This window comes from Elaeis guineensis, chromosome 6, assembly GCF_000442705.2.
Source record: "Elaeis guineensis isolate ETL-2024a chromosome 6, EG11, whole genome shotgun sequence".
Taxonomy (NCBI): Eukaryota; Viridiplantae; Streptophyta; class Magnoliopsida; order Arecales; family Arecaceae; genus Elaeis; species Elaeis guineensis.
In genome coordinates, this window is record NC_025998.2 from 11,457,156 (window position 1) to 11,471,596 (window position 14,441).

Genomic DNA, 14,441 nt, shown 5'->3' on the forward strand with positions numbered 1-14,441 from the left:
TTGAAGGGAGAAAAAACAATTGCCTTACCAACTAATCCCTAAGTGAGCTTTAATTGATTTAGCTGCTTTGGAGTGGTATTCGTCCCTGATCTTTAATCTCATCATACTATTGCAACATCACCTTATCATATAATCAAGCATTTGATATGATGCAATCAATAAATAATCATCATATAAGTCATTAGCACAAGATATCATATGTATGCTATGATTAGAAGGGAGAGCTGCTAGTAGTGCCTGATACGCTCTTTTCAAGAATCTACCCCTCCCTGGATTACATATTGATTCTTTCAATAAAAGCCATGGAATTTGCAATAGCTTAACAGGCATATGTAACATATTAGATTGGTGTTGTTTGAATGTTTGCTTATATCTCATTCTTGGCGAACATCTCATATGTATCCTGTCCACATTTGATTTGTCATCCCTTAAGGTGGAAGTAAATTGATGCCATCATTTTGTTTGCTTTTGGTAGGTAAAACCATAAGCTCGAAAGCTAGCAAACTTTCTGCATCACATGAATTGAATATGCCAAACACCAGCTTGTTTGTGTCCGAATGGAAAAGATTCCATTAAAATTGTTGTCTTTCCCTGGCTTTCATCCATTCTAGACTTCTTTCTTCCATAAATTTCGCAAATTTTTATCCCTCCTTTTCTAAATGCTTGTGCTGATTGAACGGTTGAAACTTTTTTAAGCAAATTTTTCTTGCAACCTAGGTGATGTGCCCATAACACGGAGATGATTATTCAAGTTTCATATGAATTGGGTGGCCTTAAATTTTGATGGCATGGTCCAAGGTTGGTGGGATCTTCTTTGGTTTTGATAGAGGGAAAAAAAAGTGAAAAACCTATTTATAGTTCTTACCATGTCTCCTATGTACCATATGCATTTTTTCCAGAAACAGGTGCTCGTTATAAATGTAAAACTCACGCTAGTTGTTAGAAATAATATCAAAATTATTATATATAACAATAATGCTAAAATATAATTTTTAGTATACTACCTAACTGCCATTTAGCCATTAAAAGATTTACATTAGTAATAAATTGTTCAAGTCCATGAATATATTTTTAATTTCGGACTTTTAATGAGAGACGATTACGCAACCAATCATGAAGGTGGTGCGAAAGGCAAATCAAAGTCTCATTGATGATAAAAGTATGTTTATTAAGATGTGTTTAAAGAAAGAATGAGGAAGAATTTATTATCTCTTTCTTTTGAAAAAAAATGAAATCTACAATTTCTCTTATTGGATAAGACCAAATCAAACTATCAAAGACTAAATATTCAATTAAAATAAATAACATCTAAATATTCAACAAATATGCTATCAAATTCTAACCACAAATTAACTCGTAGAAACAGTTAATTGCTTTATATTAAAAACAAAAGATTCATTTGGATCACCAAAAGAGGAGAGTGAAAAATGTAGCGAATAAAAATAGCAAAAAAATTATATTTATTAAAAGTTTTCGAAAAAAAAATGGAAAAACAGTTTTTTCATGAGATTAAGATTTTTTTGAAAAAAAAATCAATATGAAATATAAAAAATTTAATTCCTATCAACAGAAAATTAGGATAATTTTTTCAAATATATCTCTAAATTTTTAGATAGAATAATATAATTTTTTATTAAAAATATAACAAATATTTTATGCAGCTTTTCTAAATATATAGAAGTTTGATGGGATATAAATCATTTTGAAATGCGGTAATCTTTTATAGTTACCAATCATAGAAAAAAAATTATTATTTTGGACATCATGTATTCACATATAAATTTTGTAAAAAAAATATTTCAGCAAAAAGTTCTTCTCACTAAACGGGTTAAAAAAAAAAATATTGCTCCAGTACATGATACGGACATTTTCTAAAAGTTTTGATTATTTCTCCTCCTCCATCCTCTTTGGGCCTTTCATGGCAGCCCTGCAACTCGTTCCCTCATCCCCAAACATGGGGCCATCAGCACATGACGCATAAGATCAAAACACCCAGCTTTTAACCTTACTTTTATGTACCAAACCTTTCTTTTTTAAATTTCTTTGCCCCAGTGAGAACTAAAACCAAAACCTATTCCTAAAGTCGGCAAACGAGGCAGCCTCCAATAATGCACGGCGCCCGGGAAAGCAGAAGCAGAAGCCCTCCACGTCCTGCCCATCTGATGTTGCATTAAATAAACCGGCCCCGGCTTAAAACATCCCCCCCACCCCCTCCCCAAAAGCACCCACCCGAAAAAGAAATAAAAGCGCTTCCCCCGGCAGCAGCTCCTGCTGCTCCACTGCCCTGCAGCAGCTCGCTTTCAGACCCACCGATAAAAGCGAGGAGAAAGCCAGCTCCTCCCATCTCTTTCATCTCCGTTGCCATTTCTTTCCTATTGATTTCCTCTGCAACACCATCAGCGACAACCATATCAGACAAAACTTGGCAACATCAGCAGCGATGAAGTAGAGAGAGATTGGATTCAGATATTTTTTTTTTTTAACTAAAGAGCGATAAAAAATCTGGAGAAGTTAATGAGAGAGTACGGAAGTGCATGGTTGGCCGGTCGCTTTTGACCCGCTGCTTTTTAGCAAAGCTGAAGCCGATGCAGAGGAGACCGCAGGAAGAAGAGAAGGGAAGGAAAAAAGCTTGAATCTTTGAATCTTTAGCCATTAGCCCTCGATCTCTCCGCCGTATCCGATATCCACTGAGCTGGTTCTGCTGCTGCTTGCCTGGTCTCCCGCCTTTCACGCTGGCCTGGCCTTTTCCTTTCTCGTTAGAAGAGTTTTAAAACGTTTCTTTCGTCTTCTTATCTCATGGCCACCACCGCCATGCATCATTCCACCGTTGCCGTGCTTCTGCTCCACCTTGTTGGGCTGGCCCTAATTATCGTTGCTTGGTAGTTTTCTTTGCTCCCTCTGCTTTGGTTTTTTGGGTTCAGGGACGATGGGGATCGATCTGAACACGGTTGAGGAAGAGGAGGAGGAGGCGGAGCTACCGCTACCGCTACCGGCCGCTGCGCAGGTCCCGCGCCAGGAGCAACACCGTGCTTCGCCGCCGGCGGCCGGAGCGGAGGCGTTGTGCCTGGAGCTGTGGCACGCCTGCGCGGGGCCGCTGATATCGCTGCCGAGGAAGGGGAGCGTGGTGGTGTACCTGCCGCAAGGGCATCTTGAGCACCTGGGGGATGCCGCCGGCGGCGGCGGCGGCTGCGGCGGCTCTTCCGATACGATTTGCCGCCTCACGTCTTCTGCCGCGTCATCGACGTCAAGCTCCATGTTCGTTCTTTTTCTCAATTCTCTGTTGTTTTTTTTTTTTTTTTTCTTTTCCTCAATTTTTTTAGGGTTTGGGGATTTTTAAGAGTTGTTTGTGGAATGTGGGATTTTTTTTATGGCTTATACCTTCGTTTTTTTTTTTTTTTCTTTTCTTGTAGGCTGATGCAGCTACGGACGAGGTTTATGCGCAGCTCTCTCTGGTTGCCGAAAGTGAGGTTAGGGTTTGGTTTCTCCCAACTTTACTAAATTTATGGGAATGCGGGTTCATTTACAAGGGTAGCTTAGGATCATGTAGAATATAGTTTTTCCCCCTTCTGTTTCAAAATTTTGTTTTTCTTACGGATTCCCAATATTTTTAAAAGCAAGAACAAAAGACACTTTAAAGCCTCGTTCTTTGATCCATTTGCAGTTCAAGTGTACATGAAGCAGAAACGAATCTGCAAATGGATTTATTTTCCTCATGTTCTTGGAAATTAAAAGTTCCATGGATTTTGTCCGCAATATGTAAATTTTTCTTGTAGAGAGAAAGGCTCCTTTGTTTTCTTTTTGGACTCTGGTCATGCCTCTGTTTCTTAGGTGGTCGAGCGGCAACGACGCGAGGGCGAAGTTGAAGGAGATGGGGAAGTGGAAGATGTTGATGGTCTTCATAGGTCTTTGATGCCTCATATGTTCTGCAAGACCCTCACCGCCTCCGACACAAGCACTCATGGAGGATTCTCTGTGCCTCGCCGAGCCGCTGAGGACTGTTTCCCGCCTCTGGTAAATGGAGCATTCCAAATCTTCTGCTATTTTGTTCAAGGAATCGGAACTTTGGGGGCCTTGCTTTGTCTGATTGTGGATTTCTGGAATTCTTAGTTCTGTTTGACTCTAAAAAAAGGCTTGCTGATAATCTTATTGATGTCTTTATTTACTTTTGAATTAGGATTATGTGCAGCAGAGACCTTCACAAGAACTTATTGCGAAAGATTTGCATGGTGTTGAATGGAGGTTTCGACATATTTACAGAGGTATGTCGTTTGTTCAGGATAATGGAAACCTCTTAGTCCTTCTGTATTTTGCAATCAATACAGTACATTCTATGAAAAATTGCCTGTATTCATATTTTTTTTGTACTTTTAATGTTTTGGCTTCTTTGGCTGCAATTATGGACTCCTGTGTTTCACTGACCCGTTGTATATACAGACTGTTTTGCAGAAGTGAGGATGCTCAACTTTGGCAAGATAATTGTTTGTTGAGCAAATAAAATAATCTTTCAAAAAAGTTCTATTGAACTTATATAGCTTCATTCTATGTCGCTTTATTTAAAATTTTAAGTTGTGGAATGCTTAAATGCCAATGTAGGCTTCTCGAAATGCCAATATGGCCAACTTAAGTTTTAGTAATGATGACTGATATAGTGAAAATAGTCTATGCTGCTATCTTTTAGGCATTAATTTTTTCAAATATGGTTTAACGGTTTAAATGACTACAAGATTTTATTGATTTATTAAATTCCTATGGGTCTCTTATGATACCTTTATGGTATTCCTCATTATTTTGTCAGATGATCTTAAAATATAGGCTTATGACTCACATGGTTCTAAATTCTTGAATGTTCGTTATATTATTGATCACAAAATTTATGATTGTATCATGCACTAACAAATATTTGACTTGGCTGCTTAATAGGTCAACCACGCAGGCATCTTCTTACCACAGGATGGAGTGCGTTTGTCAATAAAAAGAAGCTTGTCTCAGGGGATGCGGTGCTCTTTCTTCGGTATGCATATAAATCATGGTGAAGTGACATACCAACATGTGAAGAACCTTTCTCTGAAGGAGCTTCTCTTTCTTTATGTAGTGGCAATGATGGGGAGCTCAGATTGGGAATCAGGAGAGCAGCTCAACTTAAGAATGGTACTCCTTTTTCAACACCTTGTAGCCAGAGCTTGGATCTAGGCAAACTGGCTGCTGTGGCTAATGCTGTCTCCACCAAAAGTGTATTTCATATCTATTATAACCCAAGGTGTGTTTTGTTGCAGCAGAGAATTGTGTTATATATATATATATATATATATATTTACATATAATAATAACCACAGTATTATAAATTTAAGTAACTAATTAAATGTATTTTTTTGTTCATTCACTGCTGCTGTTTTTCTGAGCCACATAACTGTAAGATTTTAGTTGTGTGAGATGCAAATGTTCTCAGACTGTTTAACTGTAACTAACACAAACCAACAATTCTAGTCTTCCTCTGTTGTTTTTTTACCTTACATGGATGAGAAAAAATATCTTTAATTTTGTAATGTTTGATATTGAAATCACAATATCTTGCTCGGTTGTTCGATGTAAAATGTTTGCCTATGTTTATGAAAATTATGTAATTTGTGGACTGACATTAAGAAACTGCTTCTGGAAAATGGTCATAAGATATATTCTGCTGATTTTATTTGCTGAAATTATTTTTTTAATGCGAGGCTGGTTTAGTCTTTTTACATGTGATTGTTCTTATACTCCCAGTTTGTTGGAGTGCACTTGAACAAAATCAGACTCTAGATAGTAGGTAGACAACACATTGAGATTTAAGTTATTTTATGCTTCTTGATATTCTCAGCCTAAGGAGCATGCATAGAAATTCTTCATAATGTACGGGTTCCAGGTAAGGGGTCAATGTCACAAAATCAGACTCTAGATGGTAGCTTGAGGTAGACAACACATTGAGATTTAAGTTATCTTATGCTTCTTGATACTCTCAGCCTAAGGAGCATGCATAGAAATTCTCCATGATGTACGGGTTTCAAGTAAGGGGTCAATGTGACAAGCATATTTATGCATTTGCACACTTATGACATGCCGAAGCCCCCAGTAATAATATTAGTTACCATATATGATCAGCTAGTCTGTGTGCATACATGATATGCCTCATATAACATAATGAAAAATTCCTAACTTATGCTATGGGGTTTACGGAAAATGTCCAATTGGAGGGAGTTAGATCTTACACAATCAGATCAAACCAGGCAAGTATGAAAGCTAGTCGAGTGGAGGACACGCTTAAAATGACTACACCCCAGATGTGGGCATGGCCGAGCAAGCAAGAAGTTGGTGATTTTTTGCAATAATTCAGCAGAATAAGAAAATGAAGTCCTAGAGGTGTTTTGATGATCAGAGGGATGACCTTGAAAAGATTTGATGAATAACATCGAATCTGAAGGCACGAATAATGTCAAGTTCTTGTTGGTTGTCAGATAGCTATTTATGGTTTCAAACATATATGGATTGATGGGTTCTTTCTATAGTTTTTGATATTGCAAACAGTTTTGATTGCGAAAAACCTAAGTTCTAAAACTGAAAATACAATATGTGCGCTATAGGAAGCAATAGATTAGCAACTAAAATAAAAGGGCATAATATAGTAGTGGTTGGATATTTGGAATAGCCTCTTTCTTTCCTCATAATACTCCTCCCTAAGTTCATTCTGTACACTACAAATTCCAGATCGAGTGGTAAGATAATACAATAGCAAAATCCAGAAAAAGAGAAAAGATGGCTTGGTAAGCCAGAAGCCTCCTGATTTAAGCACTCTCCCATCTTCTTTTTCATGTGATAGAAAATCAAGAAGGAATTTGTAACAAACAAGAAAAAGTCACGTTAGGCAAACTAGAAGGCATTTGGGGTGTCGAGGTCTGTGCTCCTTGTCCTCATAGGACTTTCCTACATATTAAACCTAATTGTCCTTAACATTTCTGGTTCTACATATGAAATGGTTTATATGCATTGTCTGAGAGTTGAGGACTTGGAGTCTTTATGATCTCTGGTAAGTGGAATACCAGAGAAGGAAAGGCCCTTATATGCTCCTTAAAATCTTGCTCATTTATCCAAGTATAGATGGCTAAGATTGAGGATAGACATAGCATTTATTCTTTTCTAAAAAGTGTAACTGATGTCTTCATATATAAGTCAAATCCCCAGGAGAAACCCATAGTTTCTGGTTTAGGGATGTTGATCATCAAATTGTAACAGCATCTATTCCTAGATATATGAGATTTTTAAGAATTGCTCCACCCTCTTTCTCTGTCCATGATTTAACCTAGTTCTCACCATTTAATTTCACAAATGGTTGGTTAGAAGGGATTCTAAAATCTATGATTTAACCTTGGGAAGTGAACAAAATATCATCATTAAGGATTCTAAAATCTATGATTTAACCTTGGGAAGTGAACAAAATCTCATCATTCTTTTCTCATTTATGACAAGATTGTTCCCTCGTTTCTTTTTCATCCTAATGCAAGCTATGTGTCCTTGCATACATGGAATTACGTACTATGGACATCAGTTCTATGTTTTGGGTACGGAATGGTCACAAGGATGATCAATTTTTGATAAAAGGTATCTCTCTGCTTTGTTTGCATAAGGTCAGCGACTTTTAGTGACTGGTGTTGTTCATGAACTTTTACTACAGTTGTTTCCCCAAGAGTCATATTAAGTGTCAGAGACATGCTTAAAATTATCCTTGCAATGCACTAATTCAAATTTTACAATTTGCAAAAGGAAAAAGTATCACGATTATTCGAGATCAATAGTGAAATACAACTAAGTCATACTTTGTGATATATTTGCTTTGATCTTTAAAGATGCTATTGAATTCTTAAGGCATTTTTGTTGTTTTCTATTATACTGATCGAAAGGAAGGAAATAGGCCTTTTCAGATATATTGTGGTGCATGCTCGTCATATGACTTCTCAGTAAGATTCATAAAGCTGTGTGATTTCTTCAATAGTTAAAACTAGGCCATAGTTCAACTATGTATTTGCAGTGTATACCAGATCCACATCTAACAATACATGATTGAGTTATTGATTTATGTATTCTTTAGATTAATAGAAATCGTCAAGCTCAATAAAATTAACATGGAACCATCATTATACCTTTGGAAACATGCATTATTCAATGTATCAAAGCATTGAGTGGGTAAAATGATTAATGTTAGTGCAATCCGCATTGTATAGCCATTAGCCACAAGCATGAGGATTGCCATCAGGAGCAAAAATTCAAGAAATGGCGATGTGTAGGTGAAAAATAATAATTTTGATTAAATCGGATTTTTAGTTATTTAATTTTGTGAGGCAAGACTTGTTAATGTCGATAAAAAGTGATCAACAGTATAAATCATGTATTTAGAGATTGATTATTTGCTAGTGTTATCTTTGAAATACGTGCCTAACCAGAATTCCAAGCCTAACTCAAAACACAAGTATTATATGACACGTCACAAAATTTTTGATGCTTCTATAAAACAAACTCCAAGAACAACTAAGGCCAACTTTTAATTATCATGATATTTGTGTGAGAGCTGCATGAGACTTGGTATTGGAAGAATCTGACCTCATTATTCTTGAATGTCCACAATCCAAGAATCTCATACATATGTAAAGTTTTTAACTGTATCGGATTTTCCAAGGTGGTTGCAAGTGTTTGAGTAACATTGTATAACTGTATCTTGGTTGAATAAAATGTTTGTATAATTCTTTCTAAAAATGTTCGAATTCCTCCTATTTTTCAAATCTAGAATATTTCTAGAATTTTGATTGGGTCATGTTATAAACCAACCTCATGTTCTATATAACCAAATTACCCAATTAGACCAATAAGAAATTTTATAGTTGCGTGGAGAACATGTTTCATGAGAAGTCATTTTGATTTTTTCTTTAATTCAGATGATGTAAGCTTGTATGAGTAAATGGCAAGACAGGTGCATAAATTTAGCCTGAGATTTGTGAGATTAAGCTTATTCTTTGTGTCTATTTGTGGCTGCATCTTCTCTCTTTATTGGTGTGAATAAATCCAAAAGAACCCTTTGAGACTTGAAAACGGATATCAGTTATTGGCTCTAACTAATTTTTGACTATCTTTTAATGTTTACCTTTGAATATTTACCTTGATCCTTTCCAAGTTATATCGCTTGTTGGAGATAGATATCTAGCTTCATTCACAATGTTCCTTGATGCTTTCTTTAAAAGTTGATTTGCATCTGGAAAACTGGTGATACTAATGTAAGTTAGCATCTGATGCACATTACTGTGTTTGATGATTCATGAAAATACAGAAATTGTTATCATTTGATGAATATAAATTTATTCTCACATAATTAGCTGTCATGTTTAATCATCATGATTTGTGTCGCTTCTGTGTTCTGATGGTTTGGCAGCTACTCTTTCTATATATATTGGTAATATACTTTTTTTCCTATTTTTCATGGTCATAATAATTCTTAGTTGCATATCATTTTATGCTGATATTAGTATATTATTACCTTTATTTATTGTCTTTAGCTGACCATTGTCTACATTTTATTTAGAGAATATTTTTTAGATGTCTAATGTGAGAGAACAATGAGCATATCATGTCATGTCTGAATTTCTAATTTGAGTTGCAGGGCAAGCCCATCAGAATTTATAGTTCCATATTGGAAGTTTGCAAAGAGCTTCAGCCATTCGTTTTCCATTGGAATGAGGTTCAAGATGCGATATGAAAGTGAGGATGCAGCCGAGAGAAGGTATGGTGCATCCATATTATAATGCTTGTAAATTCTGGAGTCAAAATTAGCATTTTTAGATTTTTTCCCCCTTTTTAGGCACACAGGATTGATAACCGGGATTGGTGACTTGGACCCTGTAAGATGGCCTGGTTCAAAATGGAGATGTCTGTTGGTAAGCTTTATGCTTGTTGTTAATTTACAAAGTGAAGGGTTTCTTTGAATGTGGGGACAAGATTGCATACTGAGTTAGCATTGACCTTCTATCCTTCTATTCCCATTAACTAACACCTTAAACTGTTGATCTACCTCCTTCTATACCTTTATGCCCATTCTATAGTTTCCTTCATTTCTTGCCATACACAACTAAACAATTTCATAGATAATGACAATTTCTGCAGGTTGTATTTTTCCACCATATGCATTCATTTCAGTATGCTTTCACCACCCTTTAATTAAATTGTTTATCACATTTGAGTTGTGCCTTTTCCCTCCCTTTCGCTTTCATTTTTCCTGATGATACAAGTAGTGCTTTATTGAGAACAAGAATATGCATGCAGACTTCCAAATAGATATTGCAATGTAAGACAGAAGAGTGGTGCGTAATACATATTCAGTCCATAGATATGCCATCTACCAGTATTGGAAAACAGATGCCATATTAGATGATTTTCTCTTACCTATTTTAGATTTTTGTTGTTAGACATGGTTATTGATAATTTTAATCTGTCACAATATTTTTATAAAGAATTGTATAAAAACAATCTCAAATTTCATTCCTAAATTGACAGACTTCAAGTTTTCTCCCTTTTTTCTTTTGTTTCTTGAAGTAAAATGAGTATTCCGTTTAATGTAATGTGAATTAAAAAAGTAAAGGCAAACTTATAAAAGAGCCAGATAACAGTACTTCGATTAAGTTCGGTATATCATCAGCTTCAGTGCTTCAGTCAAGGAAATGATGGCATATCACCCTCATCTGCGAGTTTTTTTGGCATCTCACTAACTTTGCTTGACACTTAACCAACTTGATATTTTATCCAACAAGGAAGCAAGCTAACTGTTTATTGAAATATACCTTTCTGTGAAAATTTTACCTATTTTAAATGCATTACCCAAGATAATATTTCTTAGAAATGATATAATTCTAAAACCTTCTAAACTTGCAAAACTTGGATTCTCATGGAACTCCATATTTTGGTTGTCAGAATCACGAGCAAGTGTGATAGCTGCCGGCAAATGGATACTTTAGAAACACTTTTAGTAAAGAAACTCTTATGAAGCGGCTATGGATTCGAGATTCTGGGAAGTTTTTGAAGTGAGGGTGTGGTCCTAAGTACATGATTCAGGGAACTAAGCTCTATGCAGAAATAAAACGAACCTACTCTAAACTACTAATTGCATTAAAAATTTCGTCATGCAAGTTTATATCAAACAGGGATCTTAGGCACTAATCTTACTCAAATTAGATCATCAAAACCTACTAGAAAAAGAGCCTTTATGTTCAATCCAAAAATTAAAGGAAAAACTCTACTTAGCTGTAAGTTTTCTGCTCACCATAAAAAAAAAGCTTTCTAGAATTATGCGATCTCTTGAATCTCAATGACTTTTGACAGGGCATGTTAGAATGCTGTTTTATGTGCTTAGTTTATTCAATACCCCACATCCTTTAGACTTTTGGAATGCGGTAATAAATGTGAAATAGCAACACTTGGCATATAATCCTTCTAAGTTTTCTGGCAAGCAAGTTTGTCATCATTACTTAATGATAATATTGCTACATTAGTTGGAATATACTAAAAGTTTATGTTTGTCACCATTTAACCATCAGTTGGATTATCAGTTGGATTACCCTTGTTCAACATGATTTTATCTGTAAGCCTTGACCATCTGAATCTGTTGAGCCCTTGGACTCATGACATTTGATGGTCTCTCTTGGCTTTGTTTCTTCACTCTTTTCACTTGTCCTTGCATTGTTGCTGGTTATAAAATAAACCGTAACAGCAAGTGATTTATAAGATGCTTGTGTTTTTTTTTTTAATAATTTATTTATTTATTTTAATTTTTAATTTGAGAACTGAAGCCATTTGATATCCCGTCTATTGCCTGTTATGCTTATCTATGCATCATGCATTGTTTACTGTTCAGTGATGCAGGATCATCATATATATTAAACACTAGATCTTCCAAGCCAACCTTGGTGATCATATATTAGCAGTAAATTTTTCAAGATAACTTTGGATCTGTTACTACATATCCATATTTCGGTGGATACTTGAAAGTTTGCATCATCAATCATCTCTCATTGGATTTTTTCTGTTCTACTGATGACTTCTATAGTATTGGCATGCTTACAAAATGTTTAATGTCTCAAACTTCACTAGCATCTGCCCAGCTTTTCCACTTTTAACATGCAGGTTTAAATATGATTTGCACTTTCTTACAGGTGAGGTGGGATGATGATGTGGATACTGGTCGTCAGAATAGGGTGTCTCCATGGGAGATCGAGCTAACAAATTCGATTTCAGGCCATAATAGTCTCTTAGCACCGGGTTCCAAGAGAACCAAACTCTCCCTTCCCATGGTCGATCCGGATTTTCCAGTTCCGAGTAGGTCTTTGTTGTGGCAAATGTTCGTTTGAAATTGGCAGCCTCTTCTTTTTTTCATTTTCTATGCTATATCAGTCTTTTTGTACCTTCTTTTTTCGCAGATGGAAATGGGTGTCCAGACTTTGGGGAATTTGCAAGGTTCCACAAGGTCTTGCAAGGTCAAGAATTTATAGGTTTCAGAACTCCTTATGATGGTATTGATGAATCAATTTCACAGGAAACTGAGGTAAGAAATCATCAATACTTTGATATGAGGAGATCCACCACCAATGCGAATAGCTGCATGTCAGGTGGTCCAAGTAGTGGGGTCAGAGTTCCAGTTGGAAATTCTGATTTGCCCTACAAGTGCACAGGCTTTAGTGAATCTAGTGGATTCCAAAGGGTCTTGCAAGGTCAAGAATTAGTTCCAGAAAATCCGCCATACCAAGGAGCAATAGTTAATATTCATTCAAGATATGGTGAGTTTGTCTCAATTGATGCTCTGCGTACATCTGGTGCTGGAAATAGATGTCCTGCACCAAGCCAGGGATGTACTCTTCTACAACCACTGAGGCTGCCAGTTCAAGCATTATCTCCATCTTCTGTGTTAATGTTTCAACAAGCAAGTTTTAAGCCTCCATGCTCTCAGTCATTGTATGACATGAATCAGAGGAGCAAGGATGATGGAGCATTGAGCAGAAAAGACACAACATCCTTATACTACCGGCCCCGTTATGTAGAGGGTGAAGTCATCAATGAACACCACAAAGTGGGAGTCCATTCTTCTGTACATGCTTCTAAGCCAGAGTTAAGAAATGACAAAAAAATTAGCAGCAGTGCTTGCAAGCTTTTTGGTTTTCCCCTGACTCAGAGGATTCCCTTGACAAATGAAGTGGATAGAATTGAAAGAAATTTTGAAACCAATTTCCCAACTTCAAAGTCTCAAATACCTGCCAAACCTCTTGGGCGCAGCTGCACTACTGTAAGTGCTCTTCATGCCCTGTGTGCAGCTCCCTTCTAGGAATACTTGCCTTTGTCTTTATGTCAGGATAGGTGCTGCAGGTTCACAAGCAGGGGAGTGTTGTAGTCAGGGTTGTTGATCTCTCAAAGCTTGATGGATATGATGAACTGATTTGCGAGCTTGAACAATTGTTTGATATGAAAGGACTGTTAAATGACCCACATAGAAAATGGAATGTTGTCTATACTGATGATGAAGATGATATGATGCTAGTTGGGGATGATCCTTGGCAGTTGAGTGCTAGCACCTGCCTCTCTATCCTCTGAAATATTATACATTTGTTGTACCACTGCTGCTGCCAGATACTGAAGTAAGTGTTTTCATTTCTATGCAGGGAATTTTGCAAAATTGCTTCAAAAATATTGATATGCACAAACTACGAGGAAATGCTGGCATGTGGGGATGAAGCCCGCGGTTGCTCAGATCAACCATCTTTTCCCTTCAATATTACCAGGTTTTCCTTGGGATCCAGTAAATCTTCATCATTGTCAACATAAGAGAAACTTTGTGGGCCTGAAACTATGGTAGTGTTAGACTTGGAAGTAAATTATCGTAACCGTGTGGCTTGTCTTGGCATCTATCTTTACTCTGCTCTTGTTGCTAGATTTGTCCAAGAAGCTTAAGAAGGAATTCTACTCTTTAGTTTTTGTTGTAGGGTTTGCTGCAATGTTGGTGCTTTGTCATGACAGTTTTCTGAACTCTTAACGCCACAGGGCTTCTTTGGCCTCTGCAATTTTTGTCCCTGTATTTTGTTGCCTTACTGATATTTCTTGTGCAGGATGTTTGTTTCTGATCAGGGCGGTCGGAATTCCAATTGGGTCACTTTGTCAAATGTGATTAATATACATGTCTGAATTCCTCGTATCAGGGCGTCATGGATTTAAAAGTGCTGTGGCAACGAGAATGGCTACTGGGGCTTTTATGAATGCACTTTTTAATACATTATTTTGTTTGGCAAATCAGGATGGCGAAATGGTTGGGCTGTACCAATAGTTCCAGTAGGAGAGGCGCCGAACCTTGGGATGTGAGCTCGCGTGTCTATGTCCCTTGATACGATGGAATA

The 14,441-nt window shown here is 36.7% G+C and overlaps 1 protein-coding gene across 1 annotated transcript; it reads left to right on the forward strand.

Annotated features, from left to right (window-relative positions):
• The first annotated feature begins 2,200 nt into the window (after positions 1 to 2,200).
• LOC105047258 (auxin response factor 15) lies at positions 2,201 to 14,125 on the forward strand. The gene is given in 13 exon segments (XM_073259170.1): positions 2,201 to 3,206; positions 3,209 to 3,255; positions 3,411 to 3,467; positions 3,829 to 4,011; positions 4,175 to 4,259; positions 4,921 to 5,011; positions 5,093 to 5,257; positions 9,674 to 9,793; positions 9,872 to 9,947; positions 12,216 to 12,378; positions 12,480 to 13,339; positions 13,420 to 13,610; positions 13,713 to 14,125. Coding segments are annotated over 13 exon segments (2,481 nt in total). The 5' UTR covers positions 2,201 to 2,926; the 3' UTR covers positions 13,876 to 14,125.
• The last annotated feature ends 316 nt before the right edge of the window (positions 14,126 to 14,441 follow it).